At 42.5% G+C, this 27909-nt stretch overlaps 1 protein-coding gene across 2 annotated transcripts in view; it reads right to left on the reverse strand.

Annotated features, from left to right (window-relative positions):
* The window catches only part of SPOCK1 (SPARC (osteonectin), cwcv and kazal like domains proteoglycan 1), a 584015-nt gene that overhangs the window by 36691 nt on the left and 519415 nt on the right, over positions 1 to 27909 (reverse strand). For both annotated transcript variants that reach the window (XM_070793622.1, XM_019964962.2), the window contains one exon: positions 888 to 1004. In XM_070793622.1, the coding sequence (XP_070649723.1) occupies positions 888 to 1004 (117 nt within the window). The remainder of the gene's footprint in view (positions 1 to 887; positions 1005 to 27909) is intronic.

Raw genomic sequence — 27909 nt, forward strand, 5'->3', positions numbered from 1 at the left:
TTAAAGAACTGGAAATAGAACTGCCTTATGACCAAGCAATCCCACTGCTGGGCATACACACTGAGGAAACCAGAATTGAAAGAGACACGTGTACCCCAATGTTCATCGCAGCACTGTTTATAATAGCCAGGACATGGAAGCAACCTAGATGTCCATTGGCAGATGAATGGATAAGAAAGTTGTGGTACATATACACAATGGAATATTACTCAGCCATTAAAAAGAATACATTTGAATCAGTTCTAATGAGGTGGATGAAACTGGAGCCTATTATACAGTGAAGTAAGTCAGAAAAACACCAATACAGTATACTAATGCATATATATGGAATTTAGAAAGATGATAATGATAACCCTATATGCGAGATAGCAAAAGAGACACAGATGTATTGAACAGTCTTTTGGACTCTGTGGGAGAGTGTGAGGGTGGGATGATATGGGAGAATGGCACTGAACCATGTAAAATATCATATGTGAAATGAATCACCAGTCCAGGTTTGATGCATGAAACAGGATGCTCGGGGCTGGTGCACTGGGATGACCCAGAGGGAGGGGATGGAGAGGGTGGTGGGAGGGGGGTTCAGGATGGGGAACACATGTACACTCATGGCAGATTCAAGTCAATGTATGGCAAAACCAATACAATATTGTAAAGTAAAATAAATAATTAATTAAAAAAATAAGTGGTTGTATTTTCTTGATTCTAAGGCATTTCCTTGTCCTCCAGTATTTTAATATTTCTGAAATTGCAGTGTGTTTCAAGTCACTGTGTACATTTAAGTTAGTGTTTCTTTTAACAACAGCATCTCAGGGTGGTCAATCAATATCAGTAACTGAAGAAATGTGGTGTTTAAAATGAAATAAACTAGCAAGAGTAAAGTGTCTTACTGCCTTGGGCTGTTTCAGAGCTGGTGGGCTTGATGACCCTGTTTGCATCCTCATGAAGGGCTCCAAACCAGTCCTTGAGTCGGGAAGCAAGGTTTCTCAACTCCTTGTCCGTGCAAGCTGGAGAAAAAGCAGATGGAACAAACATTAAGTCTGTGGGCTCTCTTCCCTCAACAAGCAATGCTCCAAACAGAACTCTCTCTCCAACCAGGATGTAACTCCTTACCCCACTGTGAAAATGCCCCAAAGATGTTGCCTTCACAGGTAAAGAGCGTGACAAAGTGAGAGCTGAGACTCCCAGGCAAGCAGCGCTATGCAAACCTGAACGTGGACTGCCTCTGCACTCTGAAAGCAAGCTGGGGTGGTCTTAGCATCACGTACCAGCCTCCAAAAGCTGTTATGGGTCCTTTTGCTAACCTGATCAAACTTGCTATTGCAGTTTGCCAGAGAAGATCACATTTTCCACTGAACTCATGCCAAGAGATAAACACTTAGGGATAGCTAATGTTCTTAGGGAAAGGCAGCCTGGGATATCAAAAGACCCCAGGATGAGCAACTCTCAATTTTGCATCAGCTCACATGTGGGTTTCTGAGTGTGGCATATTTTGCCGGCCTTTGGACAAACTGATTTGAATTTCCCTTATGGACAGATGGATGCCTCGTCCCTGAAAGAGTCCTTTTCTGCAGCCCATCTTTAACTAACCAGCTCATCTTTTAGGGTATGACAGAGAAAATTTAATGAACACTCCTTCTGAGAACACGAAACTCCAGATGCTGGATGGGTAGGTGCAGGCTATCTGACAGTCTCAGCAAGAACTAAGACTGGAGGAGAGGAATCCCCAAAGGAGGGACAGTGGCACAGAGAAGGGAGCTGACTTTCCCTTGCTGCCTGATTTTACCCTAATTCTAGGTCCTGAGAATCCTGACAAAGGGTCCAGGCAGTGGGCCTCTAGCAAGAGGCAGAACACCCAGCACTGCATTTAGCAGTTTGCATTGAGAGGGACAGGAATTAGAGACCTAAGGAGATAAAGTCTCAATAAAGAAAAAGTGAAGCCCACCACTGTCACTTTTCCCAAATTCTAAAAGCCAAGCAAGTCACCATTATGACACAGAGCTGCGTTCTGAATGTCTCACGGTGCTGGCAAGATGCAGATGAAGGCTAGAATCTGTCAATGCAGGGGGACCCCAGCGAACACCCAGGCTCTCCACTGGAAGGGACATGGGCAGTGATAAAGGATCTGTGGGTCTCACTCAGATGCCCATCCAGCCTTCACTCGGCTGAGCCCATCAGCCCCCATCTGCCCTGCCAAGGGGTGAATCCTCTCCAGAAGACAACAATACTAGGCAGAGCCTCTCCTCCTGTTTACCTGACTGCATTTAGGAGAGCCCCTCTTTCCTGAGCCTGGGGTTTGGTACTTGATGGAGAACACAGCCCAACTTCCTAAACCTCAGGGAGGAAAAGACTCTCTTGCCCTCCACTTGAGGTGAGGTGGTGAGCAGACCCAGGTGAAGTCTATGCAATCTGAGTGCGCTCATGTCTAGCTGCCGTCTTCCTTCTAGTCAGGAGCCACAGCTGAACTCTGTAAAGCGTGGAATGTGTGACCATTGCTTATACCCAGGTCTCTAATGACCTCAAGACAACACCTGGCTTCCAACAACCAGAACATGATTGTATCTGAAAACACCAGCCAGGAAGTGGCACTGAGGACTGTCTGGAGAGGCAATGGAGTATTTGTGCTCTGGGATGTTGCTGCCTGGTGTGAATCCCAGCTCGACCACTGACTTGCTGGGTGACTCAAACCAGCCACTTAAACCCTCAGTGCCTCCATTTCATCATATCTGTAAACTCAAGGTATCATTATGTGACTATGAAATAGACAAGGTATGTAGCATGCTGAGGAAAACACCTGGTATACAGTAATTACTCAGCATGTGCCAGCTATGATTTTTATTACCTCTACTATTATTTTTATTTTAAAATTGATGATATATAGGTAAGTGTAGAGCAGCTGTCACAGCATTCAGAAAACTAGTAAGAAAATATACTAGCTAAGTTGCTTCAGTCATGTTCAACTCTGCAAAACTATGGACTGTAGACTGCCAGGCTCCTCTGTCTGTGGGTTCCCAGGCAAGAATACTGGAGTGGGTTGCCATGCCCTTCTCCAGGGGATCTTCCCGACCCAGGGATTAAACCTGTGTGTTTATGTCTCCTGCACTGGCAGCCAGGTTCTTTACCGCTAGCACCACCTGGGAAGCCCAAAGACAAAGACAGCTAAACACAATTGGCTTTGGACACACAACTGGCTTCGGCATACCTCTGTGCTAAACTGGTTTTGGCACACACAGATACCTCTGCTATCCAGTAGAATTGCCGTGAGCCACAGGTGACTATTTTCCTTTAAACTGATGAAAATGAAATAAAAGTTAAAATTTAGTTCTTCATTTGCACCCATCCCATTCCAAGTTGCTCAGTAGTCATATGTAGCTAGTGAATGACTCCATCTGTGACAACACAGATACACAGTATTTCCATTGTGGCAGAACATTGTATAACGAGCCCTGGATAAAGCTAGCCACCTTTGGGATTTCCAGCCTTTGCAGGTCCATCGTGATATCCTGACATGTAAGTCTGTGCCTTCAGCCCTTCCCCTCATTCCTTAGCAATGAGCTGAGGAAGGAGATCACGTGCTCACTCAAGCTGGGGACCAGCATCCCATGTTGAACCACGTGCACAGAAAGGAGGAGGAGGAGCTTGTGCTGACAGTGGTGATGCTCATCTCTGCCAGGTACCAGTACCAACCCTTTGGAGAAGCCTCCACTAACAACAGCCCCATTTCAGAGCCTCTGGGGAATAGAAGGCTCTCTTTTCTAAATTTTCGGACTTTGCACATCTCTAAACAGGAGAGGTCGTGGTCTGTTTTTCCAAGGAGAATGGGATATAGGCTCTATAGTCAATCTCAAGTTTGCAAATGGAAAATTAATAGCATCTATTTCTTCCTGATTGCCATGCACACTGTCTATTCTAAATGTTCTTTGAGCAGAGAAAATTGCCAAGTCAACTTGCAAAGGAAATGAATCCCCATCTCATGCTGCAGGATGAATTAGTCATGTATAACTAAACCCTGACAGATGTGCAGGTAATCTATATCTTGAGAAGACTGAATTTCCCACCAGCTTCTCAAAGTATGCAGGCTTTGGGTGGCTGATCAAGTCAGGGACTGGAGTCTTGAAGGAGCAAACCTGTCACTTGGGGAGAAGTCCTCAAGCAGGATGGCACTGGCCTGGGTAGAGAGAGATCAGAAGCTGAATGGAGATAGGAGGCATTCAATTACTGGGCCCTATTCATGCATAGTGTCCTCAACCGAACAGTCCTTATAAGGAGCAAATCAGGCACAGTCTGCCTGGGGCCAGATATGTCCCAGAGGAATAAAATATTCAGAGACGATGGCACACAGAGAGCTATTTGCTCAGATTCGGTATTCTAGCCACAATGCAACCCATCTCCTATGGGAGAAAAGTGCTTGCCTTTTAAGGTGCCTCTTATAGCCCCCGAAAAAGGCAGGAGAGGAGGATTAATGCTCCAGAAATAGGGGCCCTGACGGGTGCCTCCCATACACTTGGTTCCTTCCTTGGGAAAAGACACTTCTGTATGGAGAAAACCATAAAACCACATTTAAATCACACTCTGCCCAGAGGTGGGCCAACCCTTATGATTTCTAGAGGGCTGTCTGGTAGTCTCTCCTGGTGAGAGAAGCAAGGTTCTCAGGCCACCAGCATCCGATCATCAGAGGGGAAGATGCCGCTGTCTTGGGAGAGGATCTGGCCAAGTCGTGAAGACCAGGACCGTGTCCCCATCCACTGCCATATTTCCTGAATGGTGGGCGCAGCCAGCGCTCTGCCCTCCATGCTCCATTCTCTTCCCTTTCACTCCCAACCCTGGCTTTAGCTAACTTTTAATTGCTTTCATTCTCCTACTCATCTCTGCCCAACATCCTCTTCTGCAATCTTTCCATATCTACCTTCTTATTTCTACAGGTTACTCTCTTTCTTCCATGATCTCAATCTGTCCAGCATGGCTAGTGTTGGCAGCATCTCTGAGATCGACTGACCCCCAATCTCTGCCTCCTCCTAGAATCAGAGTGCGGCCCTGCCCAGCACTCATAACCACAGGGCAGACACCCAGGACTGCCTGTCCTGACTCCCACCAAAGTCCCCTGCTTCTTGCTATCTCCGCTGCCAGCCCAGGCACCACTGAGACCTCCCACCAAGTCAAGGCTCCCTGGTCTTGCTCCCCACTTTCCCTTTGCCATCCAGCAGCCAAAGTGATCTTTCCAAAAGGGAAATTTGATTAAGTCACTTTCCCACTTAGCTACTCCACAGGGCCTCAATTGCTCTGCACAAGCCCACCTAGACTCCTTAATGTGATCCCAGTGGCCTCTGCCTCCAACTCTTTTTGCTCCTCCTGGGCCTTGAGGCTCTGAGCTGTCTTTTGCACACACTGTTCTGATGGAACATGTTTCTTCTCTTTGTCTTGCTAATGCTTATCTTCTGTCAGATCTCTGCTTTAAAGCATACCTGTAACTTCCAGCTCAGTGTCCATCTTCCCTTCTAAATCATAGCAACATAAAACACGCCCCGAGGCTGGCTTGCCCCAAGGCTCAGCTCTTGGAGCCCAGCACCTAATGCAGTCAGTTCCTGGCATAAAGAATGCTCCCAATGCATACTTATTAACTGGGCATAACAGTGCTCTTGCTGCCTTCTGTAAACTTCCATCCATCCATCTGCAAGATGGTCTAATAAAGCTTAGCTCGTAGCATCACCACATGGAGTAAGATGAGACAGTATCAGTAAAACCTAGCTCACAGCTACTGGCTTACAATGGGGACTTGATAAATTTATGTTCCCCTTCCCATCTCCCAGTTGTCTGCATAATATGTTAGAATATTATTGTTATGCTTTTCATAAAAGCCCGAGGAGATGCCTGGAATATAAAGAATGACATCTCTCCTTCACTTATTTTGTATGTGGGTCAGTACAAGTCCAGGAGATTCGGGTTGTAATAGTTGCCTGCTTCTTCCAGGTGGCAAAGCTACATGAGGGGAGGGGGGCGTCTGATTCCCACCCCACACACACCTCCATTCTCAGCACTTACCATAAGGATAATCGTTATTCAGAATATATGTACTGAAAGAAACTGTGTGGCACGGGTTACAAACTCCCCAAGTCAAATCGCCATCATGTGGCAGGGACAGGATTTGGATCTCAGCTGTCTCCTTGCTGGGCTGCCCCTGGGTCCTGGACCACCTTTCTGGATTGACTGGGCTTGTGAATAGCCAGTACTAACTGAGGCAATTAATACACCTGGTCCATGCTGTACATGGAAAAAAATCAAAACCTCAGGCCCTCAAAGGTAAAGGAAGCTCTGCCAGCGGGGCAGGGAGGCAGCTAGCCAAGCAGCAGAAGATGGAGGGAGCACCATCAGGCTTTACTGTGAGAACAGTTGTCTTTTGGAAGGGCTGACTCCAGCCTGCTGCCTTCCTATTATGCTCCCAGGAGCATCTATCATCTGTGCAGCCACTGGGGCTTCATTAGAGAAAAGGAGAGGGCTGCTACGTTATTGCAAATGTGCAGGCAGACAGTTCCCTACCCTAGGAAAGCGCAGCACTCAGGCAGAGAAGGCCCAGGTAATTTGGTGTTCTCCCAGCAGACCTGCCCTGAACGAAATGCAATAAGCAAATGTAAATAAGGTGCATGCAGCCTCTGTGGATGGTATACAACCCTGGGAAGAAAATGTGATGGCTTTTTCTACCTGGGCTCTTTCCCCCTCCACAAGGCCTGGAGCTTTTAAGCGGGTATGAAGCCTGTGGGCTTTGAATGCAGACCGTGTAGAAACAAAGCTGGGAGTAAGTACATCATGATGGCTCAGTGGATGGGAGGGAGAAGGGGCACTGTGGCCAACATCATCGGGTAGAAAGTGGTGATGAGGTCATATAGCCCTGGCAGGGTCAGGAGAGAGGAAGGGGTGCCCTGATCTATGAGTATGTGCCTGTGGAGGGGTCAGTCGAGCTGAGCACTGCTTCTTCACTGAATGAGTGTCAGTAGCCTGGTCCTGCCCACCCCCATCACCCATTCACTCCTTCTTCCCTGGCTCCTCTATCTTCCTTCAGACAAAGCCAAAAGCTAGTGAGGAAGTTTCAAGATACATAATGTCCAGGGAAGAGACAGGAGCTGGGAGACTGTGCTCCTTTGAAAAATGCTCCCAAGGTTGATGACCAGTATTCCAAGCTGATCTCAGCTGATTGTTGACTTTGGGGACTGAATGACATGCTACTTATACCAAGCCCTCTTAGAGGATTAGAAAAGAGGAAGGTAAGGCAACAATCTGAGGTATAAACATATATAAAGATGATGTGGAAAATAAAGGTGGGGACAGACTGTGGACATTCTGTATTTAGAGCTACAGTGTTAATACCTAAAAGATACAGTAAGTGTCTATGTCTGTGTGTTACAAATCCTAACCGAAGGCCACGTTGGAACACCCAATTGGGGACGTTTGAAAATGGCAAATCTGACACACAACAATTTTAGGGTATCTGTGAACCTCTGCTAGGGAACCAATTACTGGTATGCTCTCAAAACTCAGAAAATCTTGCAACTAAAGAACCAAATGAGAAAACCAACGCTCCTGCTCAAGGACCCTCCCTCTCCGACCCTAGCCTTACCAATGCTTAGTTCAGCGTGCTGGAAGAAGCTAATATGAAAACAGAATGTAATTTAAACTTTGGTGCTTCGGAGGGTAATTAAAGAGTTGGGCTGGGCTGGAGTTGTCTTTGGAGCAGGCCAGCAGGCCTCTCAGAAATGGAGACCCAGTGCCGGCCCTTTCAAACTAATCTCCTTCAGCCCTCCTAGGTGCTGTTTGTGCATAATTACTTAATCAGAGCAGCAGTGGATCAATGCACTCAGAGTGTTTGCAATTAGCGTCTTCTCTAAAAGGCCTTCTTCAGGGCAGAATTAGATGCTGAGCTGGATCGACACAAGGATGCCTTCCTGAAACGCGTTGCCTAGGGTCCAGCCTCCTCTTTCTACCCTGCCATCCTCATGCTGCTGGGAGCCTTCAGTTACACGTAGTCTTCTCCTCCCCAGTAGGGACTGGGTCCCTCGTGCTGCTGGTTCCCTCCAGCCAGCAGCAAGTGCACCAGTGCTGGCAGGGGGAGTGTGCAAGGAGCACAGAAGAGGGGGTGCTGCACTCCAGGGAGCTCGAAAGACAGGAAGGAAGAGCTACAATTGCTCCTTGGGCTACAGTTTTGGGGTGCTGATCAACTAGGACTGAAATAGGTGAGGGTTGATTCTGCTTAGTATGGTTTTAGGAACAATAACCAGTCATTCTGCTTTAAAAGAATCCTGGGGAGGCAGGAGAGAGTAACTCAGCTCTGGAGGATGACAGCACTGGGCTCAGATGCCATCCTAGCTGAGACTGGACAGGGGCTTTCCCAATGGTCAGTTTCCTCATGTGCAGAATGGAGGTGATGACAGGAAAAGTTTGCAGCTTTATGGGAGGATTAGGCTAGAACAGATTTAAGTGTTCAGCACTTTGAAACCACTGGCTCTGAGATTATTTGTGTCTGTGGATCCACCAAATGTAAAAGGATGGGACTCCAGATCATGAGCATGGTATTTTCACATGAAACGATCCCTGAAGCCAGCTAGTAAGACAAGATTCCTCTCTGCTGTTTCTCAGAGGTTAGGCAACATCTCCAAGGTCTACAAACCCAAGTCCCCTGATTCGACATTCACTTGGCCTACTCACACCCCAGATGCCTGCACCCGGGGGCACTCTGGCCCCATATGCAAGAGAGACACTCTTCCCCAAGTTAAAGACCACACACCTGAAACAAAGGTCAGAACCACACTCCCGACCCTGAATACAAACAGGAGTATAGCGCCTCATTAAGAGTTCAAGATTCTAATACAGATGATCAACAGGCACATGAAAAGATTCTCAGCATCACTAATTATTAGCGAAATGCAAATCGAAACTACAGTGTGGAGGTACCAGTCAGAATGGCCACCATTAAAAAGCCAACAAATAACAGGTGCTGGAGAGAGTGGGCAGAAAAGGAAACCCTCCCACACTACTGGTGGGAATGTAAATTGGTGCAGCCACTCTGGAGAACACTATGGAGGTTCTTTGTTGTTGCTGCTGTTGTTGCGTTACTGTTGTATCTTGACTCTTTTTGTGACCCCATGGACTGTAGCCCACCAGGCTCCTCTATCCATGGGACTTCCCAGGCAAGAATTCTGGAGTGGGTTGCCATTTCCCTGTTCAGAGAATCTTCCCAACCCAGTAATCAAATCTGTGTCTCCTGCATTGACAGGTGGATTTTTCACCACTGAGCCACCATATGGAGGTTCCTTAAAAAACTAAAAACAGAACCATCATATGATGTAGCAATCCCAGTTCTGGGCATATATCCAGACAAAACTATAATTTGAAAGATACATGTACCTCTATGTTCACTGTAGCATTGTTTACAATAGTCAAGACAAGAAAACAACCTAAATGTCTATCAATAGATGAATGCATAAAGATGTGATATACATAGACACATATATATGTTCATCTATATGTGTGTGTGTATACGTATATATATAAAGAGAGAGAGATAGAGAAAGACATGAATTTGAACGAACTCTAGGAGATAGTGTAGGACATGGAATCCTGGTGTGCTGCAGTCCATGGGGTTGCAAAGAATCAAATACGACTTAGCGACTGAACAACATATAAATACATAAAGGAATATTATTCGGCCATCAAAAGAATGTAATGCCATTTGCAGCAACATGGATGGACCTAGAGAGTATCATACTAAGTGAAGTCAGAAAGAGAAAGACAAGGAAATACGTGGGAAAATATGGCACAAATCAACACATCTACAAAACAAAAACAGATGCACAGATATATAGAACAGACTTGCAGTTGCCAAGGAGAGAGAGGGTACAGGTGGGAAGGACTGGGAGTTTAGCAGATGCAAGTAATTATTATATATAGGATGGATAAACAACAAGGTCCTATTGTATAACACAGAGAACTATATTCAATATACTGTTACAATATACTATGACAATATAATGGAAAAGAATATGAAAAACAATATATTAATATAATTAATATATTAAGTATAATATATATAAAAGAATATGAATATATATTGATATGATTGAGTTACTCTGCTATACAGAAGAAATTAACACAACCCCTGTAAATCAAATGTACTTCAATGAATTAAAAAAAAATTTTTTTTTAAGTTCAAACTTCTGGCTCTATCAGCTCTGAGTTTGAACACCAGCTCTCAGTTTACAAGTGGTTGCTTTTCACATATCCCTGCTCTTCTCCAAGCCTCAGGTCTTTCATCTGTAAAATGGTGATATTAACAGTCTCAACCCCATGGGGTTATGGTAGGGAGTTACTGTGAAGATGAAGCTTTCAGAAACCAGCAGGCAACCACAAGTATCCTCTCTTCTGAGGAACGTCAGGGGCTGGTTGCACTTACCCTTGAGATCTAAGAGATATGCTGCCAGCCATAGCGGTTTTAATGACAGAAAATAAAACTGGGCAGATAGCAAAGTGAATCAGTTATACCTCATTGTAAACCAACTATATTCCAATAAAAATTTTTAAAAAGAAAAAAACTGGGGCTTCTTGCAGGGATTTTATTTTTTAAAATTAATTTAATTGGAGGCTAATTACTGTACAGTATTGTAGTGGTTTCTGCCATACACTGACATGAATTAGCCATGGGTGTACATGTGTTCCCTATCCTGAACTCCTCTCCCGGCTCCCTTCCCATCCTATCCCTCAGGGTCATCCCAGTGCACCAGCCCTGAGCACCCTGTCTCATGCATCAAACCTGGACTGGCAATCTATTTCACATATGGTAATATACATGTTTCAATGCTACTCTCTCAAATCATCCCACCCTCACCTTTCCCACAGAGTCCAAAAGTCTGTTCTTTACATCTATGTCTCTTTTGCTGTCTCACATATAAGGCCATTGTTACCATCTTTCTAAATTCCATACATATGTGTTAATATACTGTATTGGTGTTTTTCTTTCTGACTTACTTCATTCTGTATAATAGGCTCCAGTTTCATCCACCTCATTAGAACTAATTCAAATGCATTCTTTTTAATAGCTGAGTAATATTCCATTGTGTATATGTACCACAGCTTTCTTATCCATTCATCTGCCAATGGACATCTAGGTTGCTTCCATGTCCTGGCTATTGTAAACAGTGCTTTGATGAACACTGGGGTACATGTGTCTCTTTCAATTCTGGTTTCCTCGGTGTGTATGCCAAGCAGTGGGATTACTGGGTCATATGGCAGTTCTATTTCCAGTTTTTTAAGGAATCTCCACACTGTTCTCCATAGTAGTTGTACTAGTTTGCATTCCCACCAACAGTGTAAGAGTTTTCCCTTTTCTCCACACCCTCTCCAGCATTTATTGTTTGTAGACTTTTTGATAGCAGCCATTCTGACCGGCATGAGATGATACCTCAATGTGGTTTTGATCTGCACTTCTCTGATAATGAGTGATGTTGAGCATCTTTTCATGTGTTTGTTAGCCATCTGTATGTCTTCTTTGGAGAAATGTCTGTTTAGTTCTTTGGCCCATTTTTTGGTTGGGTCATTTATTTTTCTGGAATTGAGCTGCAGGAGTTGCTTGTATATTTTTGAGATTAATTCTATGTCAGTTGCTTTGTTTGCTATTATTTTCTCACATTCTGAGGAGATTTTAAAAGCATACACAAGGTGAATTCCCATTTCTAATTGGAGATCATCTCAAAGAATTGAGCGAGGTTGTGCCTGCTCAAATTAAATTGCATTATTACATGTAATTCCAGTTTTTACTTTTCAGTGCCTAAAACATCGATATATATGCATGTTTCTCTTATCCTTAGAGGATGCATCATTTTGTGTAAAAACAAGCATGAGCAAAGGAATTAGGGCTCCATTATTCAGGAGCTTGCTAATAAAGTCCTTCTTAAAAAGCAATCTTTGAAAGAACTTAAAATACATTAAACTGGGAGGAAGATGAGTTAAACCAATTAGTGGTACAACCTACAAGAAAAGACAGATAGATTTCCCTATTAAACCCATTACTGTTCTCAGTAACCAGATTTGAGGAGACTTTAATGTTTCTCTTGATTCTAATGATAATCCTTCATCTGGAAAAAGAAATACATTCAGAACTTGTACAACATTTGTAAATGTGCATTAGTGGAGTAGCATTTATAACAATAATCTGGAGTAGAGAGGTTAGCTTGATGAAATAAGCTTTTAAAACTTCTGATAAAAATCCACAGATTTTCCATACTCCAGGGCAAAACAAAATGTTATATATGCAAAGTATTGGTCAAAAATTGCTAACTCTGGCTTTACTTGTCTTTGTCAGGCAGTAGGTAAGCATTTCCCTAAATGGGAAACCTAGAATAGATGAGCAGCAGTGCAGAAAATAGCAGTTTTAAAGACGGATTTCATAGCCAACCACATTTCCCAGGTCCTCAACTAATAAAGACTAAACTGGAAAAAAATCTTGTTCTCACTTAAAATGAGATAAGGCAGAGCCCTGGGAACAGGGCAGGGATGTGGAGGGTCAGTTCCTGCATGGCTCATCCCACTGCAGAGACGCAGACTCAGTGCCTGCAAATCACTTTTGTGTTTTATTAATGTCTGAGCTCAAATGGCTGGTGGCAGTCAGGGAAGGCTTCCAGGAAGAGGCAAGACTAGAGCCAAGGCTCGTGTGCAGGGTTGACTTGGAAAAGGAGAAGACATTCCAGGAAAGTCTTAGAAATAATGAGGAAGCCAACTGGAATGAAGTGACTATTTAATTTTTACAGCTGATTTATATTTAAATTAGCTCTACTCAAGCACACCAACTTGAGCATAATTTGCTCTAATTCTGAATCATAAACATATACAAAAATCAAACATATAAATATGTGTATATATAAAATCTCCTGTAGATCTGTGTAGAGACAGTTCATTATTTTACACATTATATACATGTTTACATGCATTTCAAGGACCCTTTTCTGACCAGGTGAAACACTGACTATTCAAGGACTGATACACAAGCCTATATCTGCAAGGTTTTAGTAACAGAAAACATATTTTTTAGGGTACATATAAGAAGAATCTCCATTCCTAACTGGAGATTTGTGTCCAGTGTAATCTGTTCAAATTCAAGGTCCAAATTTGGGCATTTTTAAACAAGATTCTGTGTTTTTCAATCCCTAAAAACCAATACATGCATGTATGTTTTGACCTTAAATATGACATAAAGTTTGTTGTTTAACAGGATAGGAAGCGACAGAGGATTGGCAGAAGACCATGCCTGCCAAGCTTGGGATGGAGAGGTGGTGCTGATGGCCCAGGATGTATATGGAACCTACCACCCTCTTCTCATGACAAAGGTCCAGAAGAACCTCCAGGGGTGCTGGAGTCTAGAGTGAGAGGGTAGAGGTTGGAGCAGGAACTGAAAACTCCCAGTGGTAACTGAGGTCAGGACAGAATGGTCGTGGATGTGCCTGGAGCAGATGCAGCCTGGCATCTTCACTTTCATGCTTCTGGTGGACAAGCTGATAGAAGATGAGGATAAATAAAGCAAGGTCTGGAGAAGAACTGCCTTCTGGAACCATATAGGGTGTCTTAAGCTATTCCAAGTTCTGCCAGGTTCAGTGAAAAACTCACTGTTCTCTTCACCCTTGAGGTTATACAGCTCACTCTAAATTTGTCTCCACTGTACCCCGGTAGCCTTAGGGCAGAAATGACTATAGCTACTTAACAGGATAAGATGGTATCCAGCCTCAAGGGACTTTCTTTGGACTCACAGAGGGCCTCTGACTGGCAAAAAGATGAAATAGTAGCTATTATTATTTCTGTTTCTATAAATATTTCTGTATTTGGTCACAACAGAGTGTTTAGAGATTTGGTACCTAACAAGGCATAGCTAGCAACTTCCTATTTCCCCTCCTAAATATCATAATAAACAAAGAAAACAGAAAAAAAGTTATAAATTCCATTTTCAGTAAAACTAGAAAAGAGATATCATCCATAGCTTTAAACAATATAGCAGAAACCACCCAGATGGAAGTAAAATGTCCAGGTAGGGCAATAAAAAAAATCAAAAATATGTTTCTGATAATGTGAAGGACTCCTCCTGAGGTGATAGATCCACATTTCCTGCTCAGCAAGAACTAAGGGACCTGAAGAAAGGATGGGGCACAGATCAAACAGATGCTACACAGGTAGAAAAATGAGTAAGAAAGCAGGAAAAGAGTGTAGTGGCCTAGGGGCAGCAGGTCTCAGAAAATGCTCATAGCATTGTTCTTTCTATCAGTAAGAAGCACTCCAAAGTGTAACTTTGGTACAGCAAGAACAGTGGAGATAGGTGATGAGAGAAACCCTCTTAGGGCTCATCTGTTTCAGAGAAACAGAAAAGAAACAGAGCAGCCATCTTAGCAGGAAGCCATCTATCACCGGTAACACTGAAGTGAGTGCTTTTGTACTGTGGGGGCTATAGAAGAAACAGGTTTCACCCCCTCCATCCCTAGGACTCCCTTTCGAACAGGTAAGCCATTAAACTCTTAACTTATTGTAATATGTTTTTAAAGATGCTGACATGTAGATATTGTTCTTGTTCAGTCGCTCATTGGCATCTGACTCTGCTACCCCATGGACTGCAGCACACCAGGATTCCCTGTCTTTCACCATCTCCTGGAGCTTGCTCAAACTCATGTCCATTGAGTTGATGATGCCATCCAACCATCACATCCTCTTCTCCTCCTGCCTTCTATCTTTCCAAGCATCAGGGTCTTTCCCAATGAGTCAGCTACGTACATCATGTGGCTAAAGTACTGGAGCTTCAGCTTCAGCATCAGTCTTTCCAATGAATATTCAGGATTGATTTCCTTTATGATTGACTGGTTTGATCTCCATGGAGTCCACTCCATCTCTTCTCTAACACCATGGTTTGAAAGCATTAAATCTTCAGCCCTCACATTCATATATGACTACTGGGAAAAAATGTAGCTTTGACTATACTGACCTTTGTCGGCAAAGTAATGTCTCTGCTTTTTAATACACTGTCTAGGTTTGTCACAGCTTTTCTTCCAAGGAGCAAGAGTCTTTTAATTACATGGCTGCAGTCCCCATCTGCCGTGACTTTGGAGCCCTATAAAGTAGTCTTTCACTGTTTCCCCATCTATATGCCATGAAGTGATGGGACTGGATGCCATGATCTTCGTTCTTTGAATGCTGAGTTTTAAACCAGCTTTTTCACTCTCCTCTTTCACCTTCATCAAGAGGCTCTTTCATTCACCTGTGCTTTCTGCCGTAACGGTGGTGTCACCTGTGTATCTGAGGTTACTGATATTTCTCCCGGCATCTTGATTTCATCTTGTGCTTCTTCCAGACCAACATTTCTCATGATGTACTCTTCATATAAGCTAAATAAGCAGAGTGACAGTATACAGCCTTGACGTACTCTTTTCCCAGTTTTGAACCAGTCCATTGTTTTCTGTCTGGTTCTAACTGTTGCTTTTTGACCTGCATACAGGTTTCTCAGGAGGGAGGTAAGGTGGTCTGGTATTCCCATCTCTTGAAGAATTTTCCATAGTTTTTTATGATTCACACAGTCAAATGTTTTAGTGTAGTTAATGAAGCAGATGTTTTCTAGAATTCTATTGCTTTTTCTATGATCCAGCGGATGTTGGCAATTTGACCTCTGGTTCCTCTGCCTTTTCTAAATCCAGCTTGTACATCTGGAATTTCTTAATTCATGTACTGTTGAAACCTAGCTTGGAGGATTTTGAGCATGACATTGCTATCATGTGAAATGAGCACAACTGTATGGAAGTTTGAACATTCTTTGGCATTGCCCTTTTTTGGGACTGGAGTGAAAACTGACCTTTTCCAGTTCTATGGCCACTGCTGAGTTTCCCAAATTTGCTGGCATATTGAGTACAGCACTTTCACAGCATCATCCTTTAGGATTTGAAACAGCTCAGCTGGAATTCCATCACCTCCACTAGCTTTGTTTGTAGTAATGTTTCCTAAGGCCCACTTGACTTCACTCTCCAGAATGTCTGGCTCTAGGTGAGTGATCACACCATTATGGTTATCCAGGTCATGAAGATCTTTTTTGTAGAGTTCTTCTATGTATTCCTGCCACCTCCTCTTAATATCTTCTGCTTCTTTTAGGTCCATACTATTTCTGTCCTTTATTGAAATGGACATGAAATTAACATGAAATGTTCCCTTGGTATCTCTAATTTTCTTGAAGCAATCTCTAGTCTTTCCCATTCTATTGTTTTCTTATATTTCTTTGCATTGTTCACTCAAAAAGGCTTTCTTATCTCTTCTTGCTATTCTTTGGAACTCTGCATTCAGATGGGTATATCTTCCTTTTTCTCCTTTGCCTTTCACTTCTTTTCTTTTCTCTGCTTTTTGTAAAGCCTCCTCAGACAACCATTTTGCCTTTTTGCCTTTCTTTTTCTTGGGATGGTTTTGATCACTAGCTCCTGTACAGTGTTATGAACCTCCATCCATAGTTCTTCAGGAACTCTAATAGATTTATTCCCTTGAATCTATTTGTCAACTTCCACTGTATAATTGTAAGGGATTTGATTTAGGTCATAGCTGAATGGCCTAGTGGTTTTCCCTATTTTCTTCAATTTAAGTCTGAATTTTGCAATAAGGAGATCATTATCTGAGTCACAGTCAGCTCCCAGTCTTGTTTTTGCTGACTGTATAGAGCTTCTCCACCTTCAGCTGCAAGGAATATAATCAATCTGACTTTGGCACTGACCATCTGGTGATGTCCATGTGTAGAGTCTTCTCTTGTGTTGTTGGAAGAGGGTATTTGCTATGACTGGTGCATTCTCTTGGCAAAACTGTTAGCCTTTGCCCTGCTTCATTTTGTACTCCAAGGCCAAACTTGCCTATTACTCCAGGTATCTCTTGACTTCCTACTTTTGCATTCCAGTCCCCTATAATGAAAAGGACAGCTCTGGTGGGTGTTAGTTCTAGAAGAACTTGTAGGTCTTAATAGAACCATTCAACTTCAGCTTCTTCAGCATTAGTGGTTGGGATATCGACTTGCATTACTGTTGTTTTTGAGGTTGCCCCAGTACTCTATTTTGGACTCTCTTGTTGACTATGAGGCTATTCTATTTCTTCTAAGGAATTCTTGCCCACAGTAGTAGATATAAAAGTCATCTGAATTAAATTCACCCATTCCAGTCCATTTTAGCTCATGGATTCCTAAAATGTCGATGTTCACTCTTGCCATCTCCTGTTTGACCACTTCCAATTTACCTTCATTTATGGACCTAACATTCCAGGTTCCTATGCAGTATTGTTCTCTACAGCATTGGACTTTACTTTCACCACCAGACACAACCACAACTAGGCATTGTTTCTGCTTTGGCTTAGCCTTTTCATTCCTTCTGGAGCTATTTCTCTGCTCTTCTTCAGTAGTATATCAGACACCTCCCAAACTGGAGAGTTCATCTTTCAGTGTCATATCTTTTTGCCTTTTTATACTATTCATGGAGTTCTTAAGGCAAGAATGCTGAAGTAGTTTGCCATTCCCTTCTCCAGTGGACCACGTTTTGTCAGAACTCTCCACCATGTCCCATCCATCTTAGGTGGCTCTACATGGCATGGCTCATAGTTTCATTGAGTTAGACAAGGCTGTGATCCATGTGATCAGTTTGGTTAATTTTCTGTGATTGTGGTTTTCATTCTGTCTCCCCTCTGATGGATGAGGATAAGAGGTTTGTGGAAGCTTCCTGATGGGAGGGACTGGCTATGAGGAGAACTGGGTCTTGCTCTGGTGGGCAAGGCAATGCTCAGTAAATCTTTAATCCAATTTTCTGCTGATGGGTGGGGCTATGTTCCCTTACTGTAGTTTAGCATGAGGCAGACCATGGTAGGGATAATGGCAACCTCTTCCAAAAGGACTTATGTCAGCATGTTGATATTATATATATGTATAATATGTGCTTTCCATATATATATTATTTCATAAAAATTATGGAAAAGAGCAACAAAACAAAGCTTACCACAGAACACTCAGCATAAAAATGGTAACAGTGAAAATATGTATAACACCATGAATTAAGATAAAACAATTACTTTTATGAAGAAAGACAATAAAACAATATTCAAGGACTCAGAGAAGAGATGAAGAGAGAACAGATGAGACAGCCTGTGAACATTCAGGTCCCAGCAAAGAAGTAGAAAGAACATCCAGAATCATCATAAAAATGAAGCTGGATTGGAAGAAGCACAAGGGAGGATGCTGAGGGAAACTCACTGAGAGAGGAGGATGCTAAAATAGAGAGAGTGAACAGCATGAAATAAGAAATTACAAAGGATTACAGAGCAAATTACAGCTACGGAAAGGAGGCAAGGGAAATCCTACATGTGCATAATTGGAGCCTCTGAAGACACAAAAGAAAACATTGGAAGAGGATATATATTTAAAATGTAACTCATTAACCCATTCCTAAAATAAAAGAAAAATTGAAGCTACATATTGAAAAGGCACAGCATGAGCCAGGGAAAATCAGCCTAGAATAGTCAACTCAGACATTTAAATCTATCCTAACGAAGTTTGTTGTTTAGTCACTAAGTCATGTCTGACTCTTTTGCAACTGCATGGACTAGCCCACCAGGCTCCTCTATCCATGGGATTTTCTGGGCAAGAATACTGGAGTAGGCCATTTCCTTCTCCACGGGGTCTTCCCAACCCAGGGATAGAACCTGTGTCCCCTGCATTGCAAGCAGAATCTCTGCCTCTGAGCCACTGGGGAAGCCCATCCTAATGAAGTTACTAGACTGTGAAAAGCAAATAAATGGTAACTTAGTAGCAGAAAAGATGACTAATAAACTTATGAAAGATAAAAGAAACAAGGCTGCCTGCAGATTTCAGAACAGCAATATTCAAAGTCAGAATCCAGTGAAGCAATATGTATAAGACAGTCAAGAAAAGAAAATTGAACCAGGCGTTATATCCACCTGAGTTACCATCCAGGAATAAATACTACAGAAAACCAGTTTTGAACCTTCAGTGACTTAGGGGATATGGTTTGCATGAGCCCTTCAGAGGAGCTATGAGAGGATGCACTGTGGCCAACCATAGAGATGACTTGGGAAATCCATTTACTTGTGAAGGAAAAAAGATGGAGATGAGCATGAAAGGTAAGAATGCAGATGCTACATGCCCTGATAATGCGGAAATGATACAACTACAAAAAAAAAAAAAAGAAAAAGAAAAAAGAAAAGCAGAGGCGGGAGGAAGGAAAAAGATACAGGTAGATCAAATTTCCTGATTTCCTCTTTGGGTCATAAAAACATCAAAAGATGACAAATCAAGTATTAGAAGAGTGAATATTTTTACAGAACAAAGACAAGCTCTAAGAGAATAATTATATTAACAATCGTCAAGTAATAGAAGGGGAGGAGATGTGAAAAGAAGGGAAGGAACAAAGGGAAAGAATATTATTTTCCTAACTTTTAAAGGGATAACATCCTTGAGTATCAGAAAAATTATACATGCACCTGCCCTCCCACAAACAATAAAATAGAGCATACAGTGGAAGGAAAACAAAAAAATAACAGAGTTGATAGGACCAAACAATTTTTATATCAATAAATCTAAATTGGACTCAGAGGGATGGTATGGGTAGGGAGGAGGGTTCAGGATGGGGAACACGTGTATACCTGTGGCAGATTCATGTTGATATATGGCAAAACCAATACAATATTGTAAAGTTAAAAAATAAAATAAAATAAATTCATCTCATAAAAGAATAATATTTTAATTTCAAACCAGGTTACAGAGAAAAACCTAACTCCATACGGACTGCAAGAGCATAAGAACTGCCAAGCAATTCAGAAAGGTTGCTAGATACTTTGACTCCAGATTTCCTCTTTGGGACTAGAATCTCCAATTATGAACATTCCATGCATTTGGAGTAACGTGTATAAGGCTATCTGCTACAGGATTATTTGAAATAGCAAAAGGCCGAAAATAATTCAGATGTGCATGGTTAAATCCACTATAGCACATCTGCCTGATGGAAAACTATACAGCTATTTGTATGATATGCCAGAATCTCTGACATACATTAAGTAAAAAAGCAAAGTACAGAATACAATATTGTAAAGTAATTAACCTCCAATTAAAATAAATCAAATCAGATCAGATCAGTCGCTCAGTCGTGTCCGACTCTTTGCGACCCCATGAATCGCAGCACGCCAGGCCTCCCTGTCCACCACCAACTCCCGGAGTTCACTGAGACTCACTTCCATTGAGTCAGTGATACCATCCAGCCATCTCATCCTCTGTCGTCCCCTTCTCCTCCTGCCCCCAATCCCTCCCAGTATCAGGGTCTTTTCCAATGAATCAACTCTTCGCATGAGGTGGCCAAAGTACTGGAGTTTCAGCTTTAGCATCATTCCTTCCAAAGAATCCCAGGGCTGATCTCCTTCAGAATGGACTGGATGGATCTCCTTGCAGTCCAAGGGACTCTCAAGAGTCTTCTCTAACACCACAGTTGAAAAGCATCAATTCTTCGGTGCTCAGCCTTCTTCACAGTCCAACTCTCACATCCATACATGACCACAGGAAAAACCATAGCCTTGACTAGACGAACCTTTGTTGGCAAAGTAATGTCTGTGCTTTTCAATATGCTATCTAGGTTGGTCATAACTTTCCTTCCAAGGAGTAAGCCTCTTTTAATTTCATGGCTGCAGTCACCATCTGCAGTGATTTTGGAGCCCCCCAAAATAAAGCCTGACACTGTTCCCACTGTTTCCCCATCTATTTCCTATGAAGTGGTGGGACCGGATGCCATGATCTTCATTTTCTGAATGTTGAGCTTTAAGCCAACTTTTTCACTCTCCACGTTCACTTTCATCAAGAGGCTTTTGAGTTCCTCTTCACTTTCTGCCATAAGGGTAGTGTCATCTGCATATCTGAGGTTATTGGTATTTCTCCCGGCAATCTTGATTGCAGCTTGTGCTTCTTCCAGTCCAGCGTTTCTCATAATGTACTCTGCATATGTTAAATAAACAGGGTGACAATATACAGCCTTGATGAACTCCTTTTCCTATTTGGAACCAGTCTGTTGTTCCATGTCCAGTTCTAACTGTTGCTTCTTGACCTGCATACAAATTTCTCAAGAGGCAGGTCAGGTGGTCTGGTATTCCCATCTCTTTCAGAATTTTCCACAGTTTGTTGTGATCCATGCAGTCAAAGGCTTTGGCATAGTCAATAAAGCAGAAATAGATGTTTTTCTAGAACTCTCTTGCTTTTTCAGTGATCCAGTGGATGTTGGCAATTTGATCTCTGGTTCCTCTGCCTTTTCTAAAACCAGCTTGAACATCAAAAGTTCACAGTTCACATATTGCTGAAGCCTGGCTTGGAGAATTTTGAGCATTACTTTACGTGTGAGATGAGTGCAATTGTGCGGTAGTTTGAGCATTCTTTGGCATTGCCTTTCTTTGGGATTGGAATGAAAACTGACCTTTTCCAGTCCTGTGGCCACTGCTGAGTCTTCCAAATTTGCTGGCATATTGAGTGCAGCACTTTCACAGCATCATCTTTCAGGATTTGGAATAGCTCAACTGGAATTCCATCACCTCCACTAGCTTTGTTCATAGTGATGCTTCTAAGGCCCACTTGACTTCACATTCCAGGATGTCTGGCTCTAGGTCAGTGATCACAGCATCGTGATTATCTTGGTCGTGAAGATCTTTTTTGTACAGTTCTTCTGTGTATTCTTGCCATCTCTTCTTAATATCTTCTGCTTCTGTTAGGTCCATACCATTTCTGTCCTTTATCAAGCTCATCTTTGCATGAAATGTTCCTTTGGTATCTCTGATTTTCTTGAAGAGATCCCTAGTCTTTCCCATTCTGTTGTTTCCCTCTATTTCTTTGCATTGATTGCTGAAGAAGGCTTTCTTATCTCTTCTTGCTATTCTTTGGAACTCTGCATTCAGATGTTTATATCTTTCCTTTCTTCCTTTGCTTTTCGCTTCTCTTCTTTTCACAGCTATTTGTAAGGCCTCCCTAGACAGCCATTTTGCTTTTTTTCATTTCTTTTCTATGGGAATGGTCTTGATCCCTGTCTCCTGTACAACGTCACGAACCTCATTCCATAGTTCATCAGGCACTCTATCTATCAGATCTAGGCCCTTAAATCTATTTCTCACTTCCACTGTATAATCATAAGGGATTTGATTTAGGTCATACCTGAATGGTCTAGTGGTTTTCCCTACTTTCTTCAATTTAAGTCTGAATTTGGCAATAAGGAGTTCATGGTCTGAGCCACAGTCAGCTCCTGGTCTTGTTTTTGCTGACTGTATAGAGCTTCTCCATCTTTGGCTGCAAAGAATATAATCAATCTGATTTCAGTGTTGACCATCTGGTGATGTCCATGTATAGAGTCTTCTCTTGTGTTGTTGGAAGAGGGTGTTTGTTATGACCAGTGCATTTTCTTGGCAAATAAATTTTTAAAAAAATAAAAAGCAATGCCAGAATAGAGTGTATTATGTCTACTACTATGTCTCTGTTAAAGGAGGGGATAAGAATCTGTATTTGTGTTTACTTCTGTATGCATCAAGAACTCCTCAAAGATATGTGGAAAACTAATTATAATGGCCTCCCTTTGCAGGGAAGATGGGGGAATGGGAGGAAGGACCCCTGCCCTCCTTTTCATGCTTTCTGGCTGTGATGAGAATGCACACCTCTTCAAAAAATGAAGCTCTGTTTTCCCAGTCTGTCTGTCTCCCTGTTCCCCACTCACTCAGTTGGGTCCTCAGTGCTGGGCTCATGAACACCACACAGTGCTGGTTGATGTTTGCTGAATAAATGAGCAAATGCAGTGCAGGGCAGTAGCCCCTAGGTGGAATAAAGCTCCAGGGATAGGACCTCGAGAGGCCCATGAGCTATGTAACTCAGGACAGTGTATGCCCCTCCTTCCATTCTAATGCCACCTGCTAATGTTTGTCTTTTTAACCCAAAGGGGAAAAATAATCCCTAAACACATATTTTTTAATCAACTCGATCTGTGTGCTGTTCACCATCCTGCCTTGTGACCTTGGGCAGGTCTAAATTCAATTTCAGCACTCCCTCAGCCAGACACGTGGGGGGATGCGAGATGATTAAGACATGGCCCTTGCCTGGTGTTCAGGCTCCCCTCTCCTTATTTGTAAAAGGACAACGTTTTCCCTTCACTGAGTCAGAGGAATTTTAACGACAAAAACCTTTCTCCCAGAATGTTCTCTGCTCGAGAACCAAGGCTCAGCACAAATGTGTTCCTGTGTAGGATCCTCTCTTCCACCCACCCAGGAAGGTGCAACCATCCTTTCATGGGATGTCCCCAGAGCCCTCTACTTAGAATTCTGCTTTTCTGTGCTTTGTCACACCCTATTGTCCCTTCTGGACTCTGAGCCAACACAGCAAGGATTCTGCAACAGTCACACCTATACTTACTCCCAGTTTCCAGCAGAGTGTCTGGTCAAAGGTGGGCATTTACATATTTGCAGAAGGCACAACGGAAGTAATCTGATTACTCTGAGCTAAGTGATGGTATTTCCATCACCACAGAAGTATCAAGAATAAACATGGTAAAGAAATCAAATAAAAGAGTGCATTTGAGGATAAGGGGGAGAATTATAACCACCACCAAGATGAATAACTTCTAGCCAAAAGATGCCTAGACTTGGAGGGGGGAAGGGATAGGAGAGATATGATACATGGCTGCCTGACTCTATGATGCTGACTAAATATAAAGACATGCTATCTTAGTGACGCCTCAGGAAGCCTGGGAGGGTGATCCTATGCCCGCCTCCGCCGACACTTGGTATTTGAGAATGCCAAGTAGGAAATGTAGAGTAGAAGTAGGAAATGGCAACCTGCTCCAGTATTCTTGCCTGGAAAATTCCATGGACAGAGTAGCCTGGCGGCCTATAGTCCATGAGGTCACAAAGAGTTGAACATGACTTAGTGACTGAGCACACAAACACGCTAAAGACAGGTTGAGGCCTTGCCCATTCTTGCCTGCTTTCCGTGCAACACACATGTAAAGCCCAAAGCTGGCATCTGAACCCATGACCAAATGATTCTCGTTCCTGCTGTTTACTCTACCCATGCTGATTCACTTACGGGAAGGCTGGGCTGATTCTTCCACTGCAGATACCATTTTGACTTCCCCTGCCCAAGGCACGAAATTACCAGAAAACCTGGTAACTCTGAGTTCGGGGTTCCACAGGCTGATGTCTGGCTCACGGGCTTACAGATTGGCATTAACCCATTCTGTAAACACCTCAGCCAGCCTGGCAGAAGCTGGGTGTCCCTGGGATCTCACTGTCCTATTTCTTTGCATATTGTGATGGAAGGATGCAGGAAGGACACCACACATCTGGCTTGTTTCAGCACTGGCTTCTCATTTCTGTCTGGATAGTTACCACTAAGTAATTTAGTTTATCTATGTCTCCGTGAGCTTATTTGGAAACCATGGAACACTGCTTACAGAAAATTAAGCTTCGTTTTCTTTAAGCATTCAGCCAATAGTACAGGCAGGAGAGAGTGATCTGGAGGTAACTGGCTTATGAATATGTAAACACGATACATTTAGCAAATTATGTAGACTTCACACTTCAGAGCATTGATGAAAACAAAGGTACCTTCCAAGGAAGCTTTAGTGCAATAGAGCCATTCTGAAAGGAATAGAGTTATTGGTTTTTAAGAATAGCTCAACTCAGATACAAATGGAAAATAATGATTTACACTGTGGAGCAGGGGGTGGGCATAAGCAGAATTTGAACAGGTCTAATTTGAAGTGGTGTTAAGGTGTCTCCAAGGACTTGGAAAGAATTATGGCCCATAACATGCGTTGAGATTGAATTCATGGTGTGATGAGGTTGTACATTTCAAACTCAATTCCACTGTGACTCCTCACGTTTCACACAATTTCCCAGCATATGTTTTTCTCCTTGAGCCTAAAGAAAGAATTCTAGATGTACCTTTAGCTCAAAAACAATTGCAATAGTTAAAGCATGCCTTAAATCCATTATCTTTTCTATTCTCCACCAAGACCTGTTGCCTAAGGGGCATCAGGGCAGCTCAGCTGCATTACTGTCATAAATATTAACCCCACTAGTAATAATATGTTCTAGGAGCTGCCATATATTAAATATCTACTATTGCCAAGAACCATGCTAGCACTTTGCCTTCAGTTAATCCTGGTAATAACTCATCAAAATCATTACTCTTACTCCTCTTTTACTGATAGAAATAAGTTAGGGAGGGTAAGTGACTTCTTTTCTGGCTGCCACTGAGTGCTTATGATATGACAGGTGCTATATATGCAAATAGTATCTCACTGAATCATCATCCCAACTCAACAAGGTAGGGAGTTTCATTAATATCCATTTGCAAGGCTGTGAACCAGAAGAAATTACATTGCATTGCAGGTCAAGCTAAAAGAGGGCAGAACCAGCAGTCGCATTCAGGTCACAGCCACAGCCATGTGTGTCCCTGCATTCGTGTGTCCCTGCATTCGTACCACTTGAAAAGAGGTCCTCATTGCTGGAAAATGAGGAGGAGTGGAGACAAGAGCACCCTGGGCAAGCAGAAGTCAAGGTGGGTCTCTGGTACCCAGTTCTCCTCCTCCCACCCTGCCTTCCACCACAGCATCCTCCCAAACACACACACACACTCCACCCCTATTCCAAGTGATAGACTTGTAAATGCTCACAAGAATTCTTTGAGGAAGTTACCATTATCATTATAATTTTATAGCTGTGCAGACTGAGGCTTGGAGAAGTTACATCAGCCACTCAAAGTTAGAGACCTATTAAGACGCAGGGGCAGGGACTGCATCAAGGCTGTCTGACTCTGGTCCTGTACTCCCAGCCAGGCTGCAGAAGAGTTAGTCTAATCATTAGAGACACGGTGTTGATGACCCAAGAGTTGGTCCTAATTAGAATTCTGTCTCAGGATAAAGAATGCACACTGAAAATTATGACCCTTTAAAAAATTTTATAAGAGACTTAAGTAAAGCAAGCACAGATGGCTACAAAGATTTAGTTTTATTCTTACAAATAACTATAATGGTCTACACACACACATGCACACACACACACACACATACACACAAAACCTAGAAACAAAAGTCCAATAATAAGGATTAAATTATGGTTCACAAATATGCTAGAAAACCTAGAAGCTATTAAAAAGTATGACAAGAAAGATATTATGACATACAAAATGTTTATATTAAATGAAAGGATTGATCCCACTTTTGTAACACAAAATACATAGTGTGGACATGTAGTGAATGAGAGGGACAGATAGAGACACAGGCAGAGTCAGAGATGGGAAAATATAAAATAAAAGGCTACAATTAAGTCTATTATATGGGAAGATTCCCTATTGTGTTTCCATCTTTTGCCTGTTGATGTTGTCTAATTGTTAACAATTAACAAATACCCATTATTTTGTGATGTTTAAAATGTTTTGTAGGCCTAAGATAAAAACAGTCCACTAAGGCTCAGAAAAGATTGCTGGAAACCAGAACGGCATTTACCAGAGTTTGGAGTGCACAGATATTTCAAGAGTTTCACAGATAAATTCATTTGGTAAACATTCTACTTATCTTTCATGACTTGCAGTGCAGAGTCTCATGTTACGATGCAGAAGAATCAGGGTTCCTGACTGCATACTATACAATAAAGCTACAGTCATCAAAGCAGTATGGTACTGGCACAAAAACAGAACTATAGATCAATGGAACAGGAAAGTCCAGAGATGAGCCCATGCACTTATGGGGAACCAATCTATGACTAAGGCAAGAATATACTATGGAGAAAAGATAGTCTCTTCAATAAGTGGTGCTGGGAAAACTAGACAACTATATGTGAAAGAATGAATAGTATGTAAAAGAATGAAAAGTAGAATACTTCCTAACACCACACATAAAAACAAAAACAAAAACAAAAAACTTAAGATGGATTAAAGACCTAAATATAAGGCTGGAAACTATAAAAAGAAGAAACATAGGTAGACCACTCCTTGACATAAATCCTAGCAAGATCTTTTATAATCCACCTCCTAAAGTAATGGAAATAAAACCAAAAATAAACAAATGGGACTTGCTGCTGCTGCTAAGTCGCTTCAGTCATGTCTGACTCTGTGCGACCCCACAGACGGCAGCCCACCAGGCTCCCCCGTCCCTGGGACTCTCCAGGCAAGAACACTGGAGTGGGCTCCCATTTCCCTCTCCAATGCAGGAAAGTGAAAAGTGAAAGTGAAGTAGCTCAGTCGTGTCCAACTCTTAGCGACCCCATGGACTGCAGCCTACCAAGCTCCTCCGTCCATTGGACTTTCCAGGCAAGAGTACTGGAGCGGGGTGCCATTGCCTTCTTCAAAAGAAGACATAAAGGCTGCTAAAAAGCACATGAAAACATGTTCAGTGTCACTAATTACTGTTATTGTTGTTCAGTCACAAAATCATGTCTGACTCTTTACAACCCCATGGAGGGTAGCCCGCCAGGCTCCCCTGCACATGGGATTTCCTAGGTAAGAATACTGGAGTGAGTTGCCATTTCCTTCTCCAGAGGATCTACCCAACCCAGGGACAGAACTCGTGTCTCCTACATTGGCATTCATATTCTTTACCATCAAGCCATCAGGAAAACCCGATTATTAGAGAAATGCAAATCAAAACAACAATGAAGTGCTACCTCACACCTGTCAAAATGGCCATCATCAAAAAATCTACAAACAATAAATGCTGGAGAGGGTGTGGAGAAAAGGAAACTGTTCTACACTGTTAGTGGGACTGTAAATTGAAATAGCAACTATGGAGAACAGTCTACAGATTTCTTAAAAACATAAAAATAAAGTTACCATATGATTCAGCAATCCCACTCCTGGGCATATAT

This window comes from Bos indicus, chromosome 7 (genome assembly GCF_029378745.1).
Source record: "Bos indicus isolate NIAB-ARS_2022 breed Sahiwal x Tharparkar chromosome 7, NIAB-ARS_B.indTharparkar_mat_pri_1.0, whole genome shotgun sequence".
In the NCBI taxonomy this organism is placed as follows: Eukaryota; Metazoa; Chordata; class Mammalia; order Artiodactyla; family Bovidae; genus Bos; species Bos indicus.